Source organism: Lactuca serriola, chromosome 1 (genome assembly GCF_051521515.1).
Source record: "Lactuca serriola cultivar US96UC23 chromosome 1, Lser_US96UC23_V15, whole genome shotgun sequence".
Taxonomy (NCBI): domain Eukaryota; kingdom Viridiplantae; phylum Streptophyta; class Magnoliopsida; order Asterales; family Asteraceae; genus Lactuca; species Lactuca serriola.
In genome coordinates this window covers 34,178,688-34,206,381 of record NC_136408.1, presented here as the reverse complement: position 1 = coordinate 34,206,381, position 27,694 = coordinate 34,178,688, and the positions used below count along the sequence as shown (strand labels likewise).

Below are 27,694 nucleotides of genomic sequence, written 5' to 3'. Positions count from 1 at the left end.
TAGAAAATATTTTCACAATTTCTGTTGGCAATGCAAGTGTGAATGATGTGGCAATTGACTTCTTGAAAAAAGTTTTCAAAACTCCAACATGTGTCTTCTAAATGGGAAATGGATACATATTCGATGTGTTGCCCACATTTTAAATTTAGTGGTGCTAGATGGCATAAAAAAAAAGTTGATAAGGTGGTTGAGATAGTTTGATGGGCGGTTAAATGGATTAGGCAATCGCCTTCTAGAATTCATAAGTTTACCGAGTTTGCTAAGGTTGCTAATCCCGGTATAACAAAACACTTGAAGAGAGATGTGCCAACAAGATGGAACTCTACTTACCATATGTTGGAAATTACACAAGCTTACATTTTTTTTTTGAGAGATATGATCTTGAGGAATTTGATTTTCGGTACGAAATTGAAAAGGCGGGTTTGTCGATACCTTCATCAAGCGATTAGGAAAAGGGTTAGGAATGTATGTCATTTTTTAAAACCTTTTCATGATGTTACTTTGAGGATTTCCAGGACACTTTATGTGACATCAAACACATGCATTGAAGATATGTATTTCATTTGTACGCTCTTGGATGATGCTATTTCCAATTCCAGTCTTTGTGATATTGCATTGGCCATGAAAATAAAGTTTGATAAGTATTTTGGCGACGTAGAAAAAATGAATTTATTGCTCTACTTTGCTTTGATTCTTGATCCGAGGAACAAAGTAAAGTATTTGGTTATACTACTTGAAGATCATTATGGAGAAAAGAGGTTGGAGGCCAAAAAGAAATATATCATGGATTCTATGTATGAATTATATAATGATTATATTAGAATTCATTCTCCAAGTTCTACTTCAAGTACTGCCGAGTCTACCACTTCATCATCGATATTAGGGAAACGTCAAAATCCGGATTTTATGGCACCTAACCCCCATTGAGAAATAAACTAAGAGAAAAAATGAAGACGAACATAGTTGAATCAATTGGGGAGTTAAAAAAGTATTTGCAAGAAAGTGTTGAAGACAACTCGGAAATGTTTAATATTCTAGATTGGTGGAAAGTGAATAGTCCAAGATTTCCAATTCTATCATTGATGGCAAGAGATGTGTTCGCCATTCCCGTCTCAACGGTGGTTTCAGAATCCGTTTTTAGCACTAGTGGAAGGGTTTTGGATCCATTTAGGAGTTCTTTGACTCCTAAGATTGTTGAAAGTTTAATTTGTACACAAGATTGGATTCGGTGTAGTATAAGTGACACACTCGATTATGAAAAAGATTGGGAAGAAAATCAACAAATTGACAAAAGTAATTGTTTATTGTTTATTATCTTGATGATTGTAAATTTAATATATTTTCCTTTTAATACTAACATTATTTGACTTTTTTTTATATAGATTTGAGCAAGATGATGTAGTGAAGGTGCAAGAAGAAAGAGTATATTATGAATGTCTTTTGGAACTTGACATGTTATTATTTTCATAATATGTAATGGTTTTCTATGTTTTCTAAATTTAAGACGTGAGTTTTTTTGGTAAATGCAAAATACATGCATATACATTGTTATGATGTTATCAAGTAATTTAAATGGTTGACTTTGGTTGTTATTATTTCATCAAAATGCATTCATGTATACTTTTCTTTATCTTTCGATTTTGGCTTATTTCTAGTGTTTTAATTTACAAATCTTCCATCTAAAACAATGAGTACTAAATCTAGTCTATATATTAAACTCTTTTTTTATTCTATTATGAGATTCAACATTTAAACTAAGATTTTTAAGTATTTGTTTTTTTAACATCTTATTAGATTAGATTAAAATTGTTAAGCCTTGATATTTCAAGTATTATTGACTAAAAAACATCAATGTTCAAAGTTTCAATACGACATATTTATTTTTAGGTGCCATTTAAAATTAAAAAAAAAATCGGGTAATACCCGAGTTACCCAAACCCGTATTACCCGAATTTATTTTGGGTCGGGTAACGGGTACTTTTTTTAACATGAAAAACCCGAATTACCCGAAACCCGAAAAATTTACCCGATCAACACCCCTAGTTAAAAGGTTATACAAATGAATGCTGTTATAAGCTACTTGGATATCTTAAAATTTTCAAATCAAGGAATGAGAGTCAGTATGAAAACAAACATTTTGGTGGTAATTCTGCTAGTGATCTTTCTATGTCTTCTCTAACTGATTCTTCTAGTAAATCACAGCTCGCTAGTGATCAGTTGTCAAAGCTTCTGTAACGCCCATGTTCTAGGTACTTTCCATTTCTGGCCTTAAGTATAGATTTTTTTTTTTGCAAAATCAACCCTTATGCAGGGCGTACCTTCTGGGTACGCTGAGCGTAGCCCTTTAATGAATGGCAGGGACTCTTATACATACGCTGGACATACACAAGAGTATGTTGAGCATACTCACAAAGATCCCAACCCCTAATTTTTAGGGTTTGGACCATATTTAAAGAATATTATGACCTTAGACCCTCCCCTACCTTCAACCTCCATTTTCTAAACGACCCTCCTTGCAAATCCTAACCTCCCTTGGTGACATTTTGAGTTTTTTAAGTGTTGTATGTTCGTTCTTGAAGGAATGAGATCTTTAGAGTGCTCTTGGAAGCTTTAAACATTTATAGATTTGGGATTAGCACACCTCTAGCAACCTCTAAAAGGTATAAATATCTAGTCTTGATGCATATTTCTTTTAGGTCTAGCTATATAGTAAGATCTGTTCCTTATTGGTCCCATGGCCTTGGATCTTGGTAGTTTGAGAAACTCCAGACCTGATGAGGAGTGTTTCCTTTCATTTAAGAGCTTTGTGGTTCATAAAAATGGGATCTTGGCCTTTCATAATCATGCATGGTTGATCTATTAAGCTTTTAGGTCATAAATAAGACTTAGGGTTGGATTTTGGACTCCCTGTAGCCATGCAAAGGCTTAAAGGTTGCAACTTTATGATTCTAGACGTTCATTAGGGTTAGATCTAAAGTTTGGATGTTAAGTCTTAAAGCATTAAGACCTTAAAAGAAAGTTTAGGCATGTGAAGGGTACATTGGGCGTAACCCTAGGTATGCCGAGCGTACTAGGTTGTTGCCCTGTATACCTTCCAAGCCTAAAGTCGTACATTGGGCGTAACATGGAGTACGTAGGGCATACTCCCAGAAAACCCATTAGGCCATTTTTAGGCCTTGAGTCATTAGGGGTTTTTGGCCTTTCGTTTTGGGTCATGCATGGTAGGGGAAAATGGTCTTTTGCCCTTGGTAAGATTAAATAGGTTTTGGACCTTTCATTTTGGGTTAAGACCCTGATTATTAATTAGGGTTGTCTTCGGTTTTTATTAGTGTGAGGAGTCGTGATAGCAGCAGCTCGAGTGTGAGATTCAGTTATCTTCAGTTAGAGGTGAGTCTTCTTACCACGCTAGTGGGTCGAAGGCACCAAGGTCGGCCCACTGATTCGTATGTGTAGAATGTGTGAGATTATGTGACTATTACTGATGTGATTGTATGATATATGCATGCATCCAATATGGGCTCGGAGTCATTATGGTCTCGGGGTCGATACGATCCTGGGAGTTGATACGGACCTGACACAACTATTTGCTATTGTCACACCCCCAAACCAAGGATGGCGGAAACGTCCAGGGGTGGAGGACTTCATGTACAGTATCACAACAACGTGTATAATAGTGCTCAAAGTAAATACAACCATCATAAATATAATTGAAAAAGTTACATCAAAGTATATGTTTACATGTTTCAAAATCAATTACAATATGATGACAAAAATAAATTGTTGACGGTTTAACGTCCCATCCTCAAAGCGCTGAAGTTTTCCTGTTTCACTGATTTCCTGAGAATACAAGTAGTTTTGAAAAAGAGTGTCAACAATTAAGTTGGTGAGTTCATAAGAGTTTTGTTTGGAGTAGAAACCGTTTTCCTTCTTAAAATCGATGAAGTTTGATTTCCAGAAAATCCAATATTTTCTTAGTTAAGTGTAAACAGAATAATCCTAAATGATACGTTGATGTATTCTAGATTTACCCGTAGATTTCCCCTATAATTGTCCAGCCTATATAAGTTATATAAGATTTAGGTTAGATAAAACGTCGAATGTAATGGGTCCGCCCTAGGTCCACAACCAAACAAGGAACAGGAGATAAGGCGGGCACCACCAATTCCAAGCCAATCCAGACTAAATTCTTGTATGACTCAAGCATATACGCTCAACGATTATAGTTGAAGTCTAACCATATGAAAATCTATTGTGATTATAACCTATACATATCATAGTTCACCGGGGAGTAATAGGGATTAGTGAACCTGAACTATGCATATGATAGCTTATCAAAGTGATGGTGATGGTGAGTGTAACCTATACATATCATAGTTCACTGGGGAGTAATAGAGATTAGTGAACCTGAACTATGCATATGGATAGCCTATCAAAGTGATGGTGATGGTGAGTGTAGCCTATACATACCATAGTTCACCGGGGAGTAATAGAGATTAGTGAACCTGAACTATGCATGTGGATAGCCTATCGAAGTGATGGTGATGGTGAGTGTAACCTATACATATCATAGTTCACCGGGGAGTAATAGAGATTAGTGAACCTGAACTATGCATATGGATAGCCTATCGAAGTGATGGTGATGGTGAGTGTAGCCTATACATACCATAGTTCACCGGGGAGTAATAGAGATTAGTGAACCTGAACTATGCATATGGATAGCCTATCGAAGTGATGGTGAATTCCTTTCTTGTAATTAAGTTCCTAGAGTAGATGAAACATAAACTATACCTATCATAGTTTATTACTTTGTTTGTAATATGTATTTACCATAACTATACCAATTATAACTAACGAGTTCGTTTGTGGGGGTATAATGGCTTAACTATACTTATTATAGTTTATATTAATCGTCCATAGCGGCAATAACTCTTATGTAAGTGTGAGACCTTTAATATTGTGTTTGTTATATGAAAGACCCTAAACTATACCTATTATAGTTTATCGGTTGATTTCGTGGGAAAAGAGCATAGGCCTTACTTGTCATAATTTATCAATGTTTATATTTTAATAGATATAGCCTCGTAATATCGTATTTATATATATATATATATATATATATATATATATATATATATATATATATATATATATATTTGTCATACTTGTGAAGATGTAAATCCATGTGTTTTCTGATGTATGTCTATGTAGGAATACAAAATTTGTCATATATTGCAACTACACATAATCAACTAACGATGTATACCTTGCTCAACATGTTACAGGGTGAAAAGAAATTTATTGCGTTTTTCTGTTAATAACCTTTTCTGTAACTGATATTGGAAAAATTGTAGAAAAATCATAAAATGTCCAAATCAGATTCTGTAACTTCTGAGAGTTTGGAAAATGAGTCTAGTTTGTTCATAATTTTTATTATAATTTTTAATGATCTCTAACTTGGGTGAAAAAGTCCATAATCACAGACTGGTCCGGATTGATGTTTGAAATGATAGGCGGTTTTGTAAAAATCACCATAAATTATAGAAAAATCGTATGGAGATGTGCAAGTAGTCATTTTAAAGCTAAGAAGTGGAACTACATGCACCTAAAACAGTTTTGAAAACAAAAATATTTAAGATGCCCAAAACAGTCCGTGAATGGAGTGAAACTTTTCTGATGAAAGCTGTTAGAAAAAAATGTAGTTATGTTCTAAGCATTTTAACTTGTATTCCCCCCCTAAAAACTTGAGAAAACGTGAAAATGTAGGGGTATGAACTCACCTTGTGTGATTTCAGTAGATAAGTGATGAAGAAGAGAAGTGTTCAACCCAAGAACACTAGAAGAACCGCTTGAAGATTTGAAGCTCTAACACATATATAATGGAATTTGTGTAAGATACCCATGATTTGAGTGGAATTAACTGAGATAATCATAAAGGAAATGGATTATGCTTACCAAAGGTGGAGGAAACTCTCAAGATCAGCCCTTGAATCTCGGATTTCTAGAGAGAGAGAGAGAGAGAGAGAGAGAGAGAGAGAAAGGAGTTTGATCTTCTTGTGAAAATGAGAACAAATGAGAGAAAATGAGGAGAGAGGGTGAATATCCAGCTCTCAAAGCATGGAGGTGGCTTGTGAGGGAGGTAAAAAGTACAAGGTATGGTGGGGAGGAGTGTGGGTTGATCATGGAGTGGGTATGGGGTTGCTTGTGTCATAAAATCAAGTAAAGTCAGCACTCTTCTTTTTGTACTTTACCAACTCCTTTTTAATAAGATTTTATCCTTAAAATGTGATTAAATCACTAATTTAGGGGCCTTATATTTAAAAATAAAGTTTTGGGTGAAAATCCCATGTTAAAATAATTAAAAATGGGTTTAAAACGCAAAAATATGCAAAAACGGGCGAAAAAATGTAATTTCCAGCAAGTTTCTTCGGACCTAGGCCGAGGCTCGGTCCCTAGGCCGAAGTCTGGTCAGGCGGCGCTTGGGTTCGGACGCGGGTGGTTGGTCTCGGAAGTGAAGGCGCGAGCCGGAGGGAAGAAACGAAGCGAAGCTGGTCCGAGGCTCGGTCCGAAGTGAAGGCGAGAAGCGAAAGCGGGTTCGGTCCGAGGCAGGCTATCCGACGCGAAGGTAGAGTTCGGTCCGAAGGGTGGCTAGAACCGAAGCTACTGTTGTGAACAGTAGTGAACAGTAACTTCGGTTCGGACCTTCCTTCCATGTGAGGTTCGGTTCGGACCTTTCTTCTTAGCAGGGTTCGGTTCGGATCTCTTTCATGGCCGGTTTCGGTTCGGATGAACAGTACTTTCGGTTGAGCTCATGAACAGTACTTTCGGTTCGGACCCTCATGAATAGTGCTTTCGGTTCGGTTCATGAATAGTACTTTCGGTTCGGAGGGTTCGTTCCCTTAAGCCCGTTTTTCACGTAGACTTCCGTTCTTGGGCTATTTTCGCCAAATTCGAGGGTCGGGATGCTCCGAGTGATTATAGAAAATTGGGAGAGATTTCGAGAGAGATTTGAGAGAGATTCCTCGTTCTCAGAGAGATTTGGGAGAGATTTGACATACTTGGAGAGATTTCACATACAAAGAGATATGTGAGAGAGATTTCGCATACTTAGGGAGATTTGGGAGAGATTTGACATACTTGGAGAGATTTCACATACAAAGAGATATGTGAGAGAGATTTCGCATACTTAGGGAGATTTGGGAGAGATTTGACATACTTGGAGAGATTTCACATACAAAGAGATATGTGAGAGAGATTTCGCATACTTAGAGAGATTTGGGAGAGATTTGACATACTTGGAGAGATTTCACATCCAAAGAGATATGTGAGAGAGATTTTGCATACTTAGAGAGATTTGGGAGAGATTTGACATACTTGGAGAGATTTCACATACAAAGAGATATGTGAGAGAGATTTCACTAGTGACCTTTTTGAGTGTCCGGCTACGCACTGCAAGGTCCTTAAACCCCGTTAAGCCTTGATTAGGGATCTTGCATACTCCCGATGAGTATGTAACATTGTTGTATCGGATTGGCTTTCTACGTACCACCGTTTTAGGTTAAGGAGATTTAGGTGAACGCACTTTTCGATTTATGCTCTCTCATTAGAATAGAGAGTTGTTTAGAAGTTATATAACGTAAACTCTAGTACTCACGGCGAATTGGGTTGACCGGTTTGACTTGACCGAAAATTGACGGTTGTCACATCATCCCCCCGTTAGAGGGAATTTTGTCCCGAAATTCGAATATAGGCAAGGAGTTTGTAAATGACTAAGGTCGGCTCTACATTATTTTGATTCTGACTAAGGGACGAGTTATCATACATGAAACTTAGCTTATACACATTATGATATGACCAATACTGGGCGGATAGTAAAATGTGTGATTCTATTTCAGTTTCACATCCCAACGAGGAAAAGAAACTAAGTCAGAATTCTCACATTTTATTATCTACCCGGCATTTGTTATATATAACCGGGGAATGTATAAGCGAGGAAATCATAACAAATAACTTAGTAATTCTTCTTAATGAATTAGAGTTCCTAGTCAGGGCTAACATTGAACCTAGATGTATTTTAACCGCTCTCCTATAAAGTAGAAACATGTTCTCGAAAGTCTGACCTACATCCCTATGATGCAGTCCCGTTGCGGAGTCGAAGCAAATTCATAGAATGGTCTTATAACGACCTTGGAATTCCCTATTGCTTATGCTCCCAGTTTAATCTTTGGCATTACTACTATGCATGCTTAAATCGATGTTAGACTTAATTAAATAAAGAATTTTGGAATTTAAACGTCGGTGTTAGGAACACGTACTAATATTTGCAGGCAGTTCCGGGGTGGTCTCTCCTTCGGTGATCGCAAGTACCCTTCCACCACCACTGGCATCCCTTGCTCTTGGGCAGTTCCTTTTAAAGTGGCCTGTTTCTCCACATTTGTAATAGGCTGGGCTTACTCCAGAGCCGGGGAACTGGTTGATGGGTCGTACCGGTGCCTTACAGAAACGGGTAGTGTGCCCTTTTCTATTGCAGTTCATGCAATGCAATTCTCTACAAGCCCCAGTGTGATGGAAGCTACACTTGTTACATTTCGGGAGGTTTCCAGCATATTGCTTTATGGGAGTGGGTGTGGTGAGGGTTGTGGCAGCATGAATCGCGACAATTGGCGTGGTTGTCGAAGTGTCACGGCTGGCTCGATGGTCGATCAGTTGTTGTGCCAACTCCTTGGCGCTGTCGAAGGTAGTTGGTCTTGAGGCCAATACACTATCATGAATCTGGGATGATAGCCCCCAAAGGTATCGTTCTATCTTCTTCTCCTCTGGGGTGACCATTACAGGACAGAGGAGTGCTAGGTCATTGAATCGGGCAGTATAAGCTTCGAGATCCATTCCCGACATTTTGAGGTTCCAGAGTTCCTCTTCTAGTTTTTGCACTTCGCCTCTTGGGCAATACTCTTTTAGCATTAAAGCTTTTAGATCCTCCCATCTTATAGAGTTAGCAACTGCAGGAGTAAGTGACTTAACTCGGCTATTCCACCAAGTAAGAGCTTTTCTTGTAAAAGTGAATGCCGCATACTTGACTTTGCTCGCTTCGGGACAAGCGTAGATTTCAAAGACTGCTTCGGTCCTTTCAAACCATTGCATCAGCGCGATGACGCCCCCGCTTCCGTCGAAAGAATCGGGTTTGCCATTTGTGAAGTCTTTGTAAGAACACTCCTTAGTGCGTCCTGTGCTGTCCCCGTGATTCGAGTTAGTATTCCCGGATCCGAATCCGCCGGATCCATTTGTACCCATTTGCGACATTGCTGCCGCCACTGCTGCTGTTACGGCAGCTTGAAACATTATGGGATCAAACTGCGGAGGGGGCGGTGCTGTGCTCCCGGAGGGTCTGGACTTTTTCTTTGGCGGCATAGTCCTGTCATAAGTTGGTAGAGACGTACAAACGATAAGTTTTTAATAATAGAGACAAGTCAGAAGTTATCAAGCCAGACTTGTCTGTATCATGTTCTGTCTTAAAAGTTATTTTGTATGTATTTTGCAACAAAGTCCTCGTGAATGAATTTTAGTGGTAGTGACTCAAATGCAACTAGTGATTTGTTTCGCCTGATCCCTTTTTAAAATTACTTGATATATAATAAGAATTTCTTAGAGTTACCACATGTATATTGTTTGTAGTATAGGGTTCGAGGATAATAGGTCTACATCTCATTAACGTAAGGAAGATTTTGGGCAATGCTACGGTTCCCTTGAATAGTGTAGTCTCCGGATTCTGAAGGATTCGAATGTCTCCACTTAACAACCTAGGTCGGTCGTGTTCTTCTTTCCAGGTTTCCAAGCACTCTACCCAAGGAGGCGTTGGGTAGGTTCACCACTTCAGGGTTGGGGTCGGGACCATCAGCAAAGCCTTCAGCTTGGTGATCATCCAAAGGGATTTGGTACTCACTCTGTGGCTCCTCTCCGAGCCATTCAGTATTGCCGTGGTTAGGGTAGGACGGGTCGTCGTGGAGAAGGAATATGAGAAATAACTAAGTAGACGTACCAATTAGATAATTATAAGGTGATCTTCATCAGGTACTTCAATATATTAATTAGGGTAAACTAGTCACATGTATTTGGGACAGGATAGGCCTTCGAATAAGCGATCCTAACTCTAAATCCCCAATCCAACGAGAACAGGAAGTAAAGCAAAGATTCACAGATTCTAAGCCTATGACGTCCTGGATACATATAGTTTTATTGTATCCTCTAGGCAGTTATTGACCTATTGATAAAAATCTATTTAGCTCTCAAATAAGTAATTTTAGTAATTCCAAATACCCCTATGGTATTTCATTGTGGTAGCGTTGGTAAGTTTTTAGACTTGTTGCAACTCTTACGACCATTCCTGGGCATATGGTAATCATTTCTGGGTGAGACATAGTTGATCAGGCTATGTCATTCGCAGTCCTGACTATACATCCCCAGACCTACTCGTATTGTTCAACAATTAATACTTTTGTCCCATCCCATCGTGATACTGACCCTAGTGTGTGTGCACATGCTCCTACTTTTACCGAGGGATTATTTGTTTCTAAAAGTATAGTTGTTCTGAAAACTTTAAATCAGAGACTTTCGGTCCCAATGTATTTATAGTTTGTATATCTTATGTGGTTCGATATACTGAGTTCACTATAAACAATGCTCTGATACCAATCTGTCACACCCCCAAACCAAGGATGGCGGAAACGTCCAGGGGTGGAGGACTTCATGTACAGTATCACAACAACGTGTATAATAGTGCTCAAAGTAAATACAACCATCATAAATATAATTGAAAAAGTTACATCAAAGTATATGTTTACATGTTTCAAAATCAATTACAATATGATGACAAAAATAAATTGTTGACGGTTTAACGTCCCATCCTCAAAGCGCTGAAGTTTTCCTGTTTCACTAATTTCCTGAGAATACAAGTAGTTTTGAAAAAGAGTGTCAACAATTAAGTTGGTGAGTTCATAAGAGTTTTGTTTGGAGTAGAAACCGTTTTCCTTCTTAAAATCGATGAAGTTTGATTTCCAGAAAATCCAATATTTTCTTAGTTAAGTGTAAACAGAATAATCCTAAATGATACGTTGATGTATTCTAGATTTACCCGTAGATTTCCCCTATAATTGTCCAGCCTATATAAGTTATATAAGATTTAGGTTAGATAAAACGTCGAATGTAATGGGTCCGCCCTAGGTCCACAACCAAACAAGGAACAAGAGATAAGGCGGGCACCACCAATTCCAAGCCAATCCAGACTAAATTCTTGTATGACTCAAGCATATACGCTCAACGATTATAGTTGAAGTCTAACCATATGAAAATCTATTGTGATTATAACCTATACATATCATAGTTCACCGGGGAGTAATAGGGATTAGTGAACCTGAACTATGCATATGATAGCTTATCAAAGTGATGGTGATGGTGAGTGTAACCTATACATATCATAGTTCACCGGGGAGTAATAGAGATTAGTGAACCTGAACTATGCATATGGATAGCCTATCAAAGTGATGGTGATGGTGAGTGTAGCCTATACATACCATAGTTCACCGGGGAGTAATAGAGATTAGTGAACCTGAACTATGCATGTGGATAGCCTATCGAAGTGATGGTGATGGTGAGTGTAACCTATACATATCATAGTTCACCGGGGAGTAATAGAGATTAGTGAACCTGAACTATGCATATGGATAGCCTATCGAAGTGATGGTGATGGTGAGTGTAGCCTATACATACCATAGTTCACCGGGGAGTAATAGAGATTAGTGAACCTGAACTATGCATATGGATAGCCTATCGAAGTGATGGTGAATTCCTTTCTTGTAATTAAGTTCCTAGAGTAGATGAAACATAAACTATACCTATCATAGTTTATTACTTTGTTTGTAATATGTATTTACCATAACTATACCAATTATAACTAACGAGTTCGTTTGTGGGGGTATAATGGCTTAACTATACTTATTATAGTTTATATTAATCGTCCATAGCGGCAATAACTCTTATGTAAGTGTGAGACCTTTAATATTGTGTTTGTTATATGAAAGACCCTAAACTATACCTATTATAGTTTATCGGTTGATTTCGTGGGAAAAGAGCATAGGCCTTACTTGTCATAATTTATCAATGTTTATATTTTAATAGATATAGCCTCGTAATATCGTATTTATATATATATATATATATATATATATATATATATATATATATATATATATATTTGTCATACTTGTGAAGATGTAAATCCATGTGTTTTCTGATGTATGTCTATGTAGGAATACAAAATTTGTCATATATTGCAACTACACATAATCAACTAACGATGTATACCTTGCTCAACATGTTACAAGGTGAAAAGAAATTTATTGCGTTTTTCTGTTAATAACCTTTTCTGTAACTGATATTGGAAAAATTGTAGAAAAATCATAAAATGTCCAAATCAGATTCTGTAACTTCTGAGAGTTTGGAAAATGAGTCTAGTTTGTTCATAATTTTTATTATAATTTTTAATGATCTCTAACTTGGGTGAAAAAGTCCATAATCACAGACTGGTCCGGATTGATGTTTGAAATGATAGGCAGTTTTGTAAAAATCACCATAAATTATAGAAAAATCGTATGGAGATGTGCAAGTAGTCATTTTAAAGCTAAGAAGTGGAACTACATGCACCTAAAACAGTTTTGAAAACAAAAATATTTAAGATGCCCAAAACAGTCCGTGAATGGAGTGAAACTTTTCTGATGAAAGCTGTTAGAAAAAAATGTAGTTATGTTCTAAGCATTTTAACTTGTATTCCCCCCCTAAAAACTTGAGAAAACGTGAAAATGTAGGTGTATGAACTCACCTTGTGTGATTTCAGTAGATAAGTGATGAAGAAGAGAAGTGTTCAACCCAAGAACACTAGAAGAACCGCTTGAAGATTTGAAGCTCTAACACATATATAATGGAATTTGTGTAAGATACCCATGATTTGAGTGGAATTAACTGAGATAATCATAAAGGAAATGGATTATGCTTACCAAAGGTGGAGGAAACTCTCAAGATCAGCCCTTGAATCTCGGATTTCTAGAGAGAGAGAGAGAGAGAGAGAGAAAGGAGTTTGATCTTCTTGTGAAAATGAGAACAAATGAGAGAAAATGAGGAAAGAGGGTGAATATCCAGCTCTCAAAGCATGGAGGTGGCTTGTGAGGGAGGTAAAAAGTACAAGGTATGGTGGGGAGGAGTGTGGGTTGATCATGGAGTGGGTATGGGGTTGCTTGTGTCATAAAATCAAGTAAAGTCAGCACTCTTCTTTTTGTACTTTACCAACTCCTTTTTAATAAGATTTTATCCTTAAAATGTGATTAAATCACTAATTTAGGGGCCTTATATTTAAAAATAAAGTTTTGGGTGAAAATCCCATGTTAAAATAATTAAAAATGGGTTTAAAACGCAAAAATATGCAAAAACGGGCGAAAAAATGTAATTTCCAGCAAGTTTCTTCGGACCTAGGCCGAGGCTCGGTCCCTAGGCCGAAGTCTGGTCAGGCGGCGCTTGGGTTCGGACGCGGGTGGTTGGTCTCGGAAGTGAAGGCGCGAGCCGGAGGGAAGAAACGAAGCGAAGCTGGTCCGAGGCTCGGTCCGAAGTGAAGGCGAGAAGCGAAAGCGGGTTCGGTCCGAGGCAGGCTATCCGACGCGAAGGTAGAGTTCGGTCCGAAGGGTGGCTAGAACCGAAGCTACTGTTGTGAATAGTAGTGAACAGTAACTTCGGTTCGGACCTTCCTTCCATGTGAGGTTCGGTTCAGACCTTTCTTCTTAGCAGGGTTCGGTTCGGATCTCTTTCATGGCCGGGTTCGGTTCGGATGAACAGTACTTTCGGTTGAGCTCATGAACAGTACTTTCGGTTCGGACCCTCATGAATAGTGCTTTCGGTTCGGTTCATGAATAGTACTTTCGGTTCGGAGGGTTCGTTCCCTTAAGCCCGTTTTTCGCGTAGACTTCCGTTCTTGGGCTATTTTTGCCAAATTCGAGGGTCGGGATGCCCCGAGTGATTATAGAAAATTGGGAGAGATTTCGAGAGAGATTTGAGAGAGATTCCTCGTTCTCAGAGAGATTTGGGAGAGATTTGACATACTTGGAGAGATTTCACATACAAAGAGATATGTGAGAGAGATTTCGCATACTTAGGGAGATTTGGGAGAGATTTGACATACTTGGAGAGATTTCACATACAAAGAGATATGTGAGAGAGATTTCGCATACTTAGGGAGATTTGGGAGAGATTTGACATACTTGGAGAGATTTCACATACAAAGAGATATGTGAGAGAGATTTCGCATACTTAGAGAGATTTGGGAGAGATTTGACATACTTGGAGAGATTTCACATCCAAAGAGATATGTGAGAGAGATTTTGCATACTTAGAGAGATTTGGGAGAGATTTGACATACTTGGAGAGATTTCACATACAAAGAGATATGTGAGAGAGATTTCACTAGTGACCTTTTTGAGTGTCTGGCTACGCACTGCAAGGTCCTTAAACCCCGTTAAGCCTTGATTAGGGATCTTGCATACTCCCGATGAGTATGTAACATTGTTGTATCGGATTGGCTTTCTACGTACCACCGTTTTAGGTTAAGGAGATTTAGGTGAACGCACTTTTCGATTTATGCTCTCTCATTAGAATAAAGAGTTGTTTAGAAGTTATATAACGTAAACTCTAGTACTCACGGCGAATTGGGTTGACCGGTTTGACTTGACCGAAAATTGACGGTTGTCACAGCTATTACTTGGGGTTAATACAGACCCAGGGGTTGATACGGACCTAAAACAGCCACGTGTTGTTATATTTATGTGTATGATGTATGTGGTATTTTGGGAAAGCTCACTAAGCTTTGTACTTACATTTATGTTTTTGGTTTCAGGTACTTCCGGCACTAAAGGGAAGGGTCCGACCTGATGACACAACATTCTCCCCCTTATGATTTCTGCATTTATGATTTCTTTTACTATGATATTTTGTAATAGTTTGTATTTTGGATGACTTCGAGAAATGTAATGTTTGGGATTGAAGAACTTAAAAATGAAATTTTTACTTATGAATTTTGGGAAGTTACAGCTTCTTTGTTTGATAAATAAAAAACCCACGGTTGGAGATGAATTTACGGCTAATATGGCAGGTATTTGTTTAAATTCTAGATCTAATGTGTCTAGAACTTGGATTATTGATTCGGGTGCAAATCAGCACATGATTAAGAGTGATATTGGTCTGACGGATGTGGTTGATGTTTCTATTTTAAAAATTGAAGTTGATCATCCTAATGGTAGTTTCGAAAATGTTAACAAAGTTGGCAATTTAAAAATATTAGACACTATTACTCTGTATGATGTGTTGTGTGTACCTGATTTTGATGTTAATCTCATGTATGTTCATCAGCTAACTAGAGACAATAGACTTCAAGTCCTGTTTGATGAATGTGGTGGTTGTCGAGGCCAATGAAATAAATACCCTTAATATTGCACACAAAATAGCGTATAATGGTAACGGGGTCGTATCCATGGAGATTGGTTCAATTTATTACTTCTATGAAAAATCTCCTTATTCAAGCACTTTTGAAATAAAGATAAAACTGAAATTGGGGATTTTAATCTTTTGAGACTCGAAAAAAAAAAGTTACACTAAGGTTGGGAAATTATAAGTAAACAAGTAAAAGGTTTGATTAAATCAATGAGAGGAAGTTGGTTGACATTGGAATTCATCACATGGATATCTAGTTAACTTATCATTAGATGGTATGGTGCAATACTTGTGATTTTACTTAACTTGGTTATAGCAATTCATAAGCATAAATCACCTCAACTCTTCTTTGTTACTAAAATGGCTATAGAAGCTCATAACGCATTTCCTTAATCAAAGTCACAAATTTAATGAAGCGTTTAATTTTGTAAAAATCGATATGCATTAAGTTTTAAGAGTTACCAAGTCCAAAAGATATCAAATGCTTACATCATCATTATAGAGGAAATATTTTCATGGCTTAGGTGAAACGAAAACAAACACATAAACCATTTGTTGCTTACTAATTTGAATGTCCATTACTTAACCAATAAAAACTTAGGGTTTGCATGCCTGGCATGTACGCCATGCGTACCTATGTATGCCATACGTACTAAGATGTGCCTTAGTACGCTAAGCGCACACACGTATACATGGCGTACTCCCAAACTTCCCAAATTATGAAAATGCCACTAGGACTTCCAATACATACTTCCTTCTACTTATGGACCAAAATGCAATATAATTCAATTATAGGGTTAAAGTTAGAAGTACCTTATCATTGGGATGTTACACATTATGCAAAGGATTGTCATCAGCAACCCCATTAGCGAGCACCAAGATTTGTTACCATTCTGAGCAGGTTGGCCATGTTAAGGCCAACTGTCCCTTGCTAGCCGCCAGACCAGTGCAGGCACCAGCCCCGACTACTTTGAGAATCACAGATGGATGCCAGGTCAGGGCGGAGCCACCGAGGGATCGAGGCCATGTGACTTTTTGTAATGTCTCAATTTTCATAGCAAAATTTTCTTTTTTATTTATTCAATTAAATCAGAGTATACTTAATTTGTGCAGAAAACATGATGCCAATGAACGTGTGTACAATCAAGTCTTGCCCTTCTCACAATCCAAAGAAGTACCTGAAAACATTTATAATCAACTGGGTAAGCACGAAGCTTAGTGAGTTGCTAAAAATTCCATATATCACAATACATATACATGCATATAAATAATGACTCACAACCTTTCGCCAATCCACCATTTGGCTCAAGACTTTCGCCGATCCACCAATAATATGTGAATCATAGACTTTGTGATAACCTAAGAAATACATCCTCAACTACCGTCGATAGTCAACATCAAAATAGGACAATACATTCTTGCAAACGCCTAAAAATTCAACTACCACCCTTATTGACGTCAAACCGTAGGCTCAAAAATAAGTGCGCAAAAAGTTGTGTCACTATGAGAGCATGTTAGAAAATTTAGACTCCTTACGCTACCGTAATTCCAGAAATATAAATTTCGCATGAATCCGACACAGTATGAATAAGATGACATTTATAGTAAATAAATGTCTGTCATACGTAAAAAGTTACAACGACGAAAACTACAAGGAGATTGGTTGACTTTTGGAAAAAGTCACCAACTAGGCAATCGTAGTACTACGTAAAGTAGGAATGATGGAAAAAAGAATGCATAAAACGGACATCATATAAGATAGTTATGATTTTTAACGGTAATAAAAACACGTCGAAAAACAAAAGTCAAAAGTAGACAAAACAACCAAAATGAAGGTTTTAGAAAATGACCAGACCTACACGGATATATAAGAGTTATTGAGAACAGAGTTTGTATATGAGAGTTATGGAATTTCAAAGTTGAATTTTTAGCATCACGCGCGCTCGCGCACACCTGACACTTGATACATCTAGATACGAAGTGATGTTGCACACTGAGAGTTCGACATGTGGCAGCATCGTACGATTCATGCACAAGGAAACCAAATTGTTTATCTTTTGAGCTAGTTTATCAAATAAATAATATATAATAAGTAAAACCGTATAAATACAACGTGAATAACAAAGCCACCGACCAGGGGAGGCCCCTACAACAAGAGTTAGATGAGACACGATTCATCAACACGCTGATAGATTTTCAGCTAACACCAGGCATATAATCATTAAATCTTAAGTGAGCAGGAAGGATATGTATAGATCTAAACGGGGTTGACACCCCCACCTGTGGTTGCTAGCTACAACCCGGCGACATATCCAAGCAGACATAACTTTCTAAACACAACGACGTTCGATGAAGTGTCATGGATTTTCAGGATCAACAGCCATAGCTCGATTATAGGAACTCATTGTAACTTTTTTTAAATAAAAACTAACTATCTTAGACTACTACTAGGAACCAACCTAAGAAAGTAGTGATAGTATACTCCAAATCGAGGAAACGAGTTCAGAATACACTCACTAAACTAGATATCCACTATTCTTGAGGAACGCCTTGAGAAGTAGTGCCTACAATATGGTAAAAGGAATATTAGGGGACTATTATCAGAATACTAATCATGAATTAAAGTATACATCCTCTATCTAAATTAGGATTCAAATTTAGTCATTAAACTATTTGAATCCTATTACCAAAACACAAGGAATTTTGCTAACATGCTGACTCAGGATAAGAATACAACGAGTGATAACGTAAGAACTTAGACAAAGTATTTTTCACGTTTACCAAACCTGTGAATTCACCAACATTATGTTGAATCTCTAAAAATCATATGTATTCCTAGGTCAATAACAGACAGGGCCGGTCCAGACGGTGGGCAACCCGTGCGACCGCCCAGGGCCCACGTCTCTAGGGGGCCCAAAATTTTTGGGTTATGCAGTGTATATATATAAAAAAAAATTAATACCTAAATGATTTTTAGGGCCTAAAATTGGTTCAAACTCAAACTAGCTCAAAAGATAAACAATTTGGTTTCCTTGTTATTGCTAATTGTACGCGTTTATAGTGAAGAATAAATGATATTTTTTTGAGTCTTTATGATATTTGTCTTTAAGGAACCCTTTTTTCTTTTCACCTCGGGCCCCATATACGTTTGGACCGACCCTGATAACAGAAATAAAAGATTATTCAAACCAAAGAGTGTGGACAACTCTCAAACTACCGAAGAAGATGATGATTAAAGACCAATACTCGATAGGAAAGCCTCTTCCATAAGCCAACATTCCAAAACGTTGCGTCCCTTGGCGTTTCCACCACCAGACCGGGGGTGTGACAAACTTCCGGCCTACTTGCCATTTCGTCTCAAAAAACACGAGTTTGTGTGTATCTATACTTACCGCCTACTTTCCATTTCGTTGTTAACACACGGGTCTATAGGCTCCCGACCTGTCAATGTTCCACCGTCAACCCCTATTCTAACTGTAACAAGCAATTCAAGTATAATAACATTTAATCACATAGAGGCTATACTTTTGGCTCTACTCAATAACCCTAGTACAATATCATTAAACACATAGAGACTATCCAGTTATACTTTCGGCTCTACTCTACTAGCTCTTATATCCTAACATACATAGACATATATTATAATACATGGTAAAATGAGATAAATCACCTGATTGAGGTGGAAGATCCTCGAAAAGCTAGTTCCTAGGCTAATTCTTCATTTTATACCTTTTTAAACAACCTAAGTACGAATATTACTATGTATTTGTATTACTTTGTATTTATACTATTTCCTGGATTCCTCAACAATACCAATGAATACATCGAGATCTATCAAATAAGGAACAATCAGGTAAGATCATACAGGAGGTAGGGCCCATTTGGTATTTATACATTCATAATAACGACTATGGATATAAATATAAGTTAAACTTAAAGCGTAGTAAGTGTAGCTTAACTTACAGAAATTTCTAGCAAAAATCGGAAACCGTGCGAGCAAAACTTCAACCCGAATCTTCTATTTGTTGGACTCTCCAATGACTCAAAGCCCCGATAAAACACTCTAAAAATGAGGGAAAAGTTGGACCAAAAAGGATGGAAAAGCTAGAGAGAAATCTGGTTGGAAATGTGAGTGAAAATGAAGAATTTCATATCTATATATAGGGATACAGGGAGGCATGCCACGTCAACACATAGGCATGTCGCGCCACGTCGTCGACGAATGCTTAGGTTTAAGGGTGTCACGTGTCACAATGTTGTGGTGTCACGTCGCCTTGTCTCTCATCACTCCAGCCTTGCCACATGTCATCTCGTGGTGAGGCCACGTCATCATGTCAGTCATAAGGATCCGCCTTCAGCTTGCCACGTGGGGCACTATGGTGCTGCCACATCACCATAATTGGTAATTTTCCCGAATCTTCGAATAGCCATAACTTTCGCATATGAACTCTGTTTTTTACGTTCTTTATATTCACGCCTAGGTAATTTCGAGTACTACAACTTTCCTTTACATCTCAACAACTAATTCTCACTCTATTTTAAATTCATTATTTTATAGAGATTAGACTGTTAAAGTTTGTGCGAAAATCATAACTCCTTCATAAGAACTCCGTTCTCGACTGTCTCTATATCGACGAGTTCGTATTTACGAGATCTTTAACTCAGTTTACATTGTTTTGGCTAACAATTAACCGATTTAAATTTTGATTTCTGTGTCGCATCGAATTTTCAAAAAATCATAAGTCAGATTTGGACGTTCTTTATATACATGTTTTCGCTTTAACGATTACTACGAATTTTGTTTAGGTTACTTAGACTAATAAGCAACCTATCTTCGCTTCACTTTTTACGACACGTTTTGTCATATAGGAATAAATGCAACATTTTTTCATACGAAGTCATATTTAAATGTTCTTTATATCTATGAAAATTATATTGACGTCTACTACATGTTTATGATGATTATTTTAGCTAAAAAGTAATGTATTTCTACTTCAAATTTTATAAACAAACTATTATATTGAATTCTACCGTAGAGTGAACGTCCAATACATTCTATTTTTAAGATCATATCTTCGTGCTTAGGGTACCAAAAAATAAAAGAACTTAGTACTTAGAATATGATTTTTATGGATTACTTGAAGATAGACTTTTGATGTTAGAAGAAATGAAACATATTTAGTTGGACTACTTACTTTTGACTATGCTTTTGTATGCATCTAATTTGGCTTCATTATGGTTGTATTTATATGAAATTGTAACCCCCAAGTTAGACTATCATTTTCAAAAAGAAAAGTTGGGACCAATTTAAAAAAAATGATTTTATGTCATAAAATGTTCTAAAAAGTATTCTATTTCAAAATATATAAACGATGAGTGGTGTTACGTTTTATATTCTATTATTCATGTGGTAACCATACCAATAACACAATGTATTATTTATTTTTAAGTCAAAATGGGGGAAAACAACCATTAAATGCGTACATCGTTGCTGGATACAAACATTCATTTGAACATCTTAAACAATAAGCATTACGTCAACTTTTTCCTTACCCTATAAATATATATATCACACACATTATAGAACAAAAAATCATTTTTTGCCTCAAAACATCTGTTATTTATTTATCTTTTTTGACTATACGCTTTTATATTATATTAGTTAAACATAACGAACATAAAAATATATTATATTTCTGTGGAGTTGGCTCATTTGTCAAGGTCAGATCCAGAAAGATACACTAAGAAAAACCCTGAAAATGATGAAATTATTGACCAAAAATATGATCCAGTCTGTGATATCAAATTGAATTGGTCCCTTTTCTACCTCTCTCCATGTGCATCCATCTTGGCAATTGGCCCATTTGGCATCGATAGATATATCTAAATGTATCTACATTCAAATATATAAATTTTAAAAGTGAATCGTTAACATAAATTCTTTATAGAATTTTTTAATCTTGACGTACCAAAGATTCTTTGTTTTTAAAAGCTAGAAGTATATTTTATGATATATGAGATATAAGTAATCTGAACCGAAAGAATATTCCCCTTAAAGAAATCGTGAAAATGTTAAATTATATCAAAATATATAACGTAGTTTATGCTTAATTTAAGGTCTTATATTCTGAAAAATCATAAATAAAAAGCATATTTTATTTTGAATTTGTGTTTGGGGACCATATTATCGGATCAACCGATGATCACATGTTATAACTTTTCAAATATGAAGTAAAATATTGTATTTTATTTTGTTTCTATTTAAGGCATTAAAAAATTTCATGGCATTGTTTTCAAAAGTGTCTCGTTTTAGTAAATTTCTATTCTAAAGAATATCATTCAAAATCAACTTTTAGAAAACAATATTATAGGTTTAGTAATTGAAGAGTAATAACCAAATATCCTAGTTATTATAAATTTATAACATATAATATTGAATTTTAATTTTAAAAGTATGTTTTCGTACAATAGAATACCAAAAGTATGTTAGTTTTATTGTATAATTTTCCATTTACAAGAGTACAAATAATACACTATATAGTTCATCCCTTAAATAAAAAAACAAATGTAAAATATATATGAAAATACAATGCCAAAAACAAAATAACACAAATTACTTTATATTTCAATTGTAATTAAAAAGAAGCACCTCAAAATTTAAAATACTTTGTATGAGTCGACCTTCCAAGCATAGAGAAAGAGGCAAAACTCGTACGAACAAATTGGATTAAACCCTTCAACTGAACCACAAATCCCTGCCGGAGAAGGTGAAGTCGGCGGCGGTGGTGGGGGTGATGTCGCCGGAGACGACGGTTTTATGATGAACAATGCATGCCTTAAACCAGGACTAAAAAGCCAATCATGAACATCCCAATAAACTTCGATCTTTACTTTCTTGAAAAGAATCGATTCATTACCTCTAAATTTCCATTGAAGATGCTTCACATGAACCATCAAGTCACCATCGATTTTTATCTCCATTTCTGAATCATCATCCCCATTTCCATTATTTCTGTTCTTGCATTCGATTGAAATCTCGTGAAATCCTCCTTTTTCATCGAATTTAACTCGTGTGTGGAACTTTTTCTTCCCAAAAACATGTTCTCGTCTCGAAACTAAAATGGGATCGATTAAAGCAGGCCTGCAACCTGTTTTTCTATAAGCATCTTTCCTCATATCCCCAAGAACAAGCACCACCTCTTCGCCGGAAACCACCGCGACGTAATACTCCGAGATTGGTTCTGTTTCGCCGTGAAACTTGGCAGCTTTGAGGTCCCAGAAAATGTCGAGAGGCTTACCATCGACTACAAAGCTTTTAGACCCTTGTTTTCTCCAGAAGTTCCATGGCTTTAGTTCGACTTTGCATGTGTACTCCGTTTCCGGTCCATCAACGGACACTGATAAGCCGTGAAGCAGCAGGTTTTTGCACCAAGTGACAGTAATCAGACGACACTGATCGGCGATGTTGGTCTTGTAAACGGACATGAAAACGCTCTGGCCGGTTTTCGTGACTGTTGCAGAATCTTCCGTCTTGTCTCCGGCGGAAAAACAAGCTGGGATTCCAATTGGGTCTTGCATGTCTTCTTGGGTATGCTCTAGTTTTTTGAGTGTTTTCAACTCCGATGAGCAACTTTGGGAGAGAAGTTTTAGAGATAATCAGAATATGGAACTATTATGGAATATATACGATATGCCAGATGGGTTTTCTTGGCAGTTGTAATGGAGTTGAAGAAATAAAAAAAGGGGCTTCAAACTGGCAGTTACATGAATGGAAGTGAGTGAACAAAAGCCATAAAAAGGCACCACTTTGCGAACCCTATGCATGTGACCTGCTTGATGAAATGTTTCAATGAAGAAGGATACAAGTCTTTATCATCTTTTATTCACGTTGGGCCATCGTTAGTTTCAAAGCAGAGCATGGGAAACGTAATATTAACGAAATTTTTAAAAATGTTTAATTTGATTTATATTTTTTTAAAGTTAATTAAGAAATGATCCATTTGCTGGTTCAAAATTTCATTCAAATCCCTATAAGAAAACGCGTAACCTTTAAGTACGAAATTTGTTTACGATAATGTATTGTAGTGTATGCCGGTTATTTTGTCTATTTGAATATATATATATATATATATATATATATATATATATATATATATATATATATATATATATATATATATATATATATATATTAAAAGTTAATTATTTGGATAGAGTTAATACTTGAGAATAAAATATACTATGTACAATGCATATATCGTAGGTAATTATTGATTTATCATCTCGTCTTCTTTCATTTTGTAGGGTTTACGACTTGTTATCGTTTTATTGGTTTCCTTAAGAGAATCCTAGATCAAACTCATCTAGAATATATAATAAAATTGCACTCTTTGGACCATTTTATTATGATGGAGATGAGTAGAGTGTTTGTCTTTTGTACATACAAAAAAAATTATAATTTTGTCCCATTGACATTAATATAGTACGGTACATTCAATCTGGTACATTCAATCTTATAGGGACAATTTCATAAAAGTTGGGATGAAGTTTATGTGTATTTGTGTTTAACATACATGTGAGAATATTTAACCCAACAAAAGTTGTTGAAAATGGACAATGTTGATAGCAGGTTTACATCCTTGGCTAAACGTGAACTTGAGAGTATTTTATAGGATTGTTATTTTCTGACAGGATTATGATTTTCGAATTAGATAAGTATTTTCAAGCATTAGATTTTCGAATCGTGTTCATTATTTTCGAACATAAGATTTTCAAACATGTTGATGATTTTCGTACCAGATCAATATTAAATATATGTGTCACTTTGGAAGAAAATGAAAATGTTCAAAAATATTCGTCATTTTAGTATTTTCAAAAGGGAAAATGACACACACACCCTATAAGTTTCTAGGGTTGACCCTTTTAGTCATTTAAGTTTTTTCGTGGATTTATGAGGGAACCAAGTTGTGGGCAACTTGTCTTTTTAGTCCCCTTTACTTGTTTTAGCCGGTTTAAGGGACATATAGACAAAACTTAGGGCCTCTCTCTCTCTCTCTCTCTCTCTCTCTCTCTCTCTCTCTCTCTCTCTCTCTCTCCTCTTCTTTAAACCCTTAAATCCCCAAATCCATTATGCATCTCATTATAACACATACACTATGAATCACATCCTCTATTCTTCTCATAATCGATCGACAGTCTCCATATTTTCTTCACAGTCAACCGACACCCACCTGATGTCTCCATCTGAATCAATCATAGGTCTCTCTCCCCTTTCATCTTCTTTGTTCTGAATACGGACATCAGGTCGGCTTTCATCTTCTTTGTTCTGAATACAGACATCGAGTCCTTTAGTTTTCAACACAAACGGGTCAATCCTGACCCAAAGCAACGAGAAGATCAAAGCAAGAAGTATAGACCATATAACCACAATAGTCGGGGTCCTATTCTGCTTTCCCATGAGACCTTTAAGAAACGGATAAAGATGAGCAATCACCCAAAACGCAAAGAACAACTTCCCAAATAGTGAGCCCCACGATTGGTACCCGATCACCCAAAATTGCTCGTTCCTCCACCACTCCTCAATGCTGACACCGCTCCACCGGAGCTCGAGGATTCCGGTGGTGAAAATGGAGAGAAAAAGAGAAATGAAGAAGAGACTTGCTAAGGTGTCAATCTCCGGCATGATGAACTTTCCGGTGAGGAGGCAGACGACAGGGAGGGTGCAGTATGCGAGGAAGGGGAGGGAGGTGAAGGGGTAGACGGTGGTGTTGACATAGGATAACCGCTCGAGCCATTTTAGGTTACCGCCTTTGTAGCCATACCAAATAGGGCTGTGCCGACTGAAAAATATCTCGACTAAGCCTAGGGCCCATCGGAGGACTTGGTTTAGACGATCCGAGAGATTGATTGGAGCTGATCCTTTGAAAGCGGGTCGTTTTGGCATACAGTATATCGACCTCCATCCACGGCAACAACGGTGATAATGGGTGGGTGTGGGTTGTGTTGGTAGCCCAAGAGAACACGATGGTGGGTGCTGGCGGCGACTCTTGGTGGTTCCCGATGGCAGTGGGTGGTCGAGGGTGACAATCCTTGACCGCTCTTGTTCCTCCTTCATTCCTTGGCAGTAATTCAGTGGGAGGGAGGGAAAAGTTGACTTTCACAAAGTCCAAGAGAGAGAGAGAGAGTGAGTGAGTGAGTCCGAGAGTGGGGAAAATTCAAAGGCGATATAAGAAAATTAGTCAACAAATGTCAATGTTCAAAGAAGTAACCGGGTGACTCCTTCATTTTGGCCAAAATGATGTAATCGACCCGACAAACACAACTGCGTTCCCTTATAAGGCCACAAAAATTGTTTAGGGACTAAAAAGATAAACCCTATAAAGTTCGTAGGGCATTTATGTCATTTTCCCTTTTCAAAAAATATAATATATTTTTAAAAATTAGGATTTTTAAAGAACACTGTCGTGTTATGGTATTTTTGATAGATATGGTTATTATATGAGACAATTTTTACTTTATTTATTTATTTATTATTCTTATTTTTGTTGACTAGGTCAATACCTCTAGAATCTTTCTTTCATGTCCAACAAGGGTTTTGGAGTTTTGGGTACCTTCTTGTTTCTAAAGGAGACGCCGAACGTTGAGGCTTAACCTTTCGGATAAGCTGATCCGAAAAAAGAATAAATAAATAAATAAAATAAATGTGTTATGTGAGTGAATTAAATTAAATTTAAAATATATTAGAAATGTCATTAAAGTAGTCCTCAAGAATGCCATTAAATGCCATCTGGTTTTTGATTCTGTGCCACATATGGTTTGATTTGCTCCTATTGTCGTTGCTACATCCTTCACATGTTTAGGTATATCCTTATCCAACTTTCTTCATCGATCAGTTATCGGCTTTTCTTTTTTTTGTTATTTTTTCCATGACAAATCAAGCTTCATATATGGTTTCAATCAGTTCTGTCGTTATTTAAATCATTAGATGTAGGATTTCTTATTTAATCTCATAGTTTTTCTACATCATCAAACACCTTACGAATAAACATTTGGAACTCATCAAAAATTGTTCAGTGTGTTTATAAAATCATATATTAAATAATTTCCGATCCAAACAATCATAATCAATTTTAAAGTTTCGTCTGGATAGATGCAAAAATAAAATTACGTTCAAACTCACACAATTAATTTTTATACAATAAAAATGTGAATTAAAGTTCAACTCACTGAAAAACAAACCATTCGGTGTCGCTTTGTGGCATAATTCAAATAGTGGTAGATTGTCATGTCATTTATTGGTATTGTCGTTTGTGATATCGTGGTGTTTTCTGATAATGGATTAAGCTAGTGGTTTGATGAGGACATGTATTCACCCAATGTTAGGGCATTAAAGGCATTGGACAAAGTTGAAAGCGAAGATAGCCAAACTATCATATCAATAATTCTTTTTGGGTACGAACTACATTCATAAATACTAATAATATGCTTGCAACCAGGTTTGTCCACATGGTGCATTGTGTGTGTTTGTGTGTATGGTGGAGTCAGGGACCAGAACCATGTGCATCACTTTCAAGTAGGTTTACTTCTTTTTGTTTGTTGGATCTTAATTACCTTTGTCTATATGGATTTCTTAAGTTAGTATGAGTAATGATTGAGAGGTGAATATAGGATTGAAAGTTTTGAATGAATAGCTTTCATGGAACCTTGGTGATGAACGAAATTTATAGGGTTGAGAGCCTACTAAAGCTGAGTGTTATATCTGTGTAGCAGAGTTTTGGAATTATTCATCCACTCCGACCCTGGAAGGCGGGGGTTGAGCGTCGAAATCTTGTTGTGAGGTCTAGTTTAGGTGAGGTTCGCTACAAATTAACAAATCATATTTGATAAGTTATAATTGTAGCAAATCATATTTGATAAGTTATAATTGGTTTTAACATATTGTCGACACTTATTTACCAAATCATATTTAACGAATTGAAATGGAAATCTTTACAAAACTTATTATTAATTGGATTTTGAACAGTTTCACTCAAAATCATGTTTAACAATTTGGAATATTACAGATGACATTTACGTGATTATAAAGGAAAAAAATGTCATTTAATAATAATTAAAATGACATTATTTTGTTGTTTGGACGATGTGTGTTTGTTTTTGGGCCATTATTTATAGATTG

The 27,694-nt window shown here is 36.6% G+C and overlaps 1 protein-coding gene and 1 pseudogene across 1 annotated transcript; both read right to left on the bottom strand.

The window, feature by feature from the left end:
* Positions 1-21,992: 21,992 nt before the first annotated feature.
* On the bottom strand, positions 21,993-23,364 carry LOC145082287 (uncharacterized). Its single transcript, XM_079023308.1, has one exon. The coding sequence runs from the start codon at positions 23,095-23,097 to the stop codon at positions 22,177-22,179; it is 921 nt and encodes a 306-aa protein (XP_078879434.1). The 5' UTR covers positions 23,098-23,364; the 3' UTR covers positions 21,993-22,176.
* A 1,333-nt stretch (positions 23,365-24,697) lies between these two features.
* Positions 24,698-25,633, bottom strand: LOC145053430 (cellulose synthase A catalytic subunit 7 [UDP-forming] pseudogene; annotated as a pseudogene).
* Positions 25,634-27,694: the final 2,061 nt, after the last annotated feature.

What these genes read in the sequence shown, in the direction of transcription:
- LOC145082287 (XM_079023308.1), bottom strand. Translation starts at nt 23,097, where the DNA reads ATGCAAGACCCAATTGGAATCCCAGCTTGTTTTTCCGCCGGAGACAAG.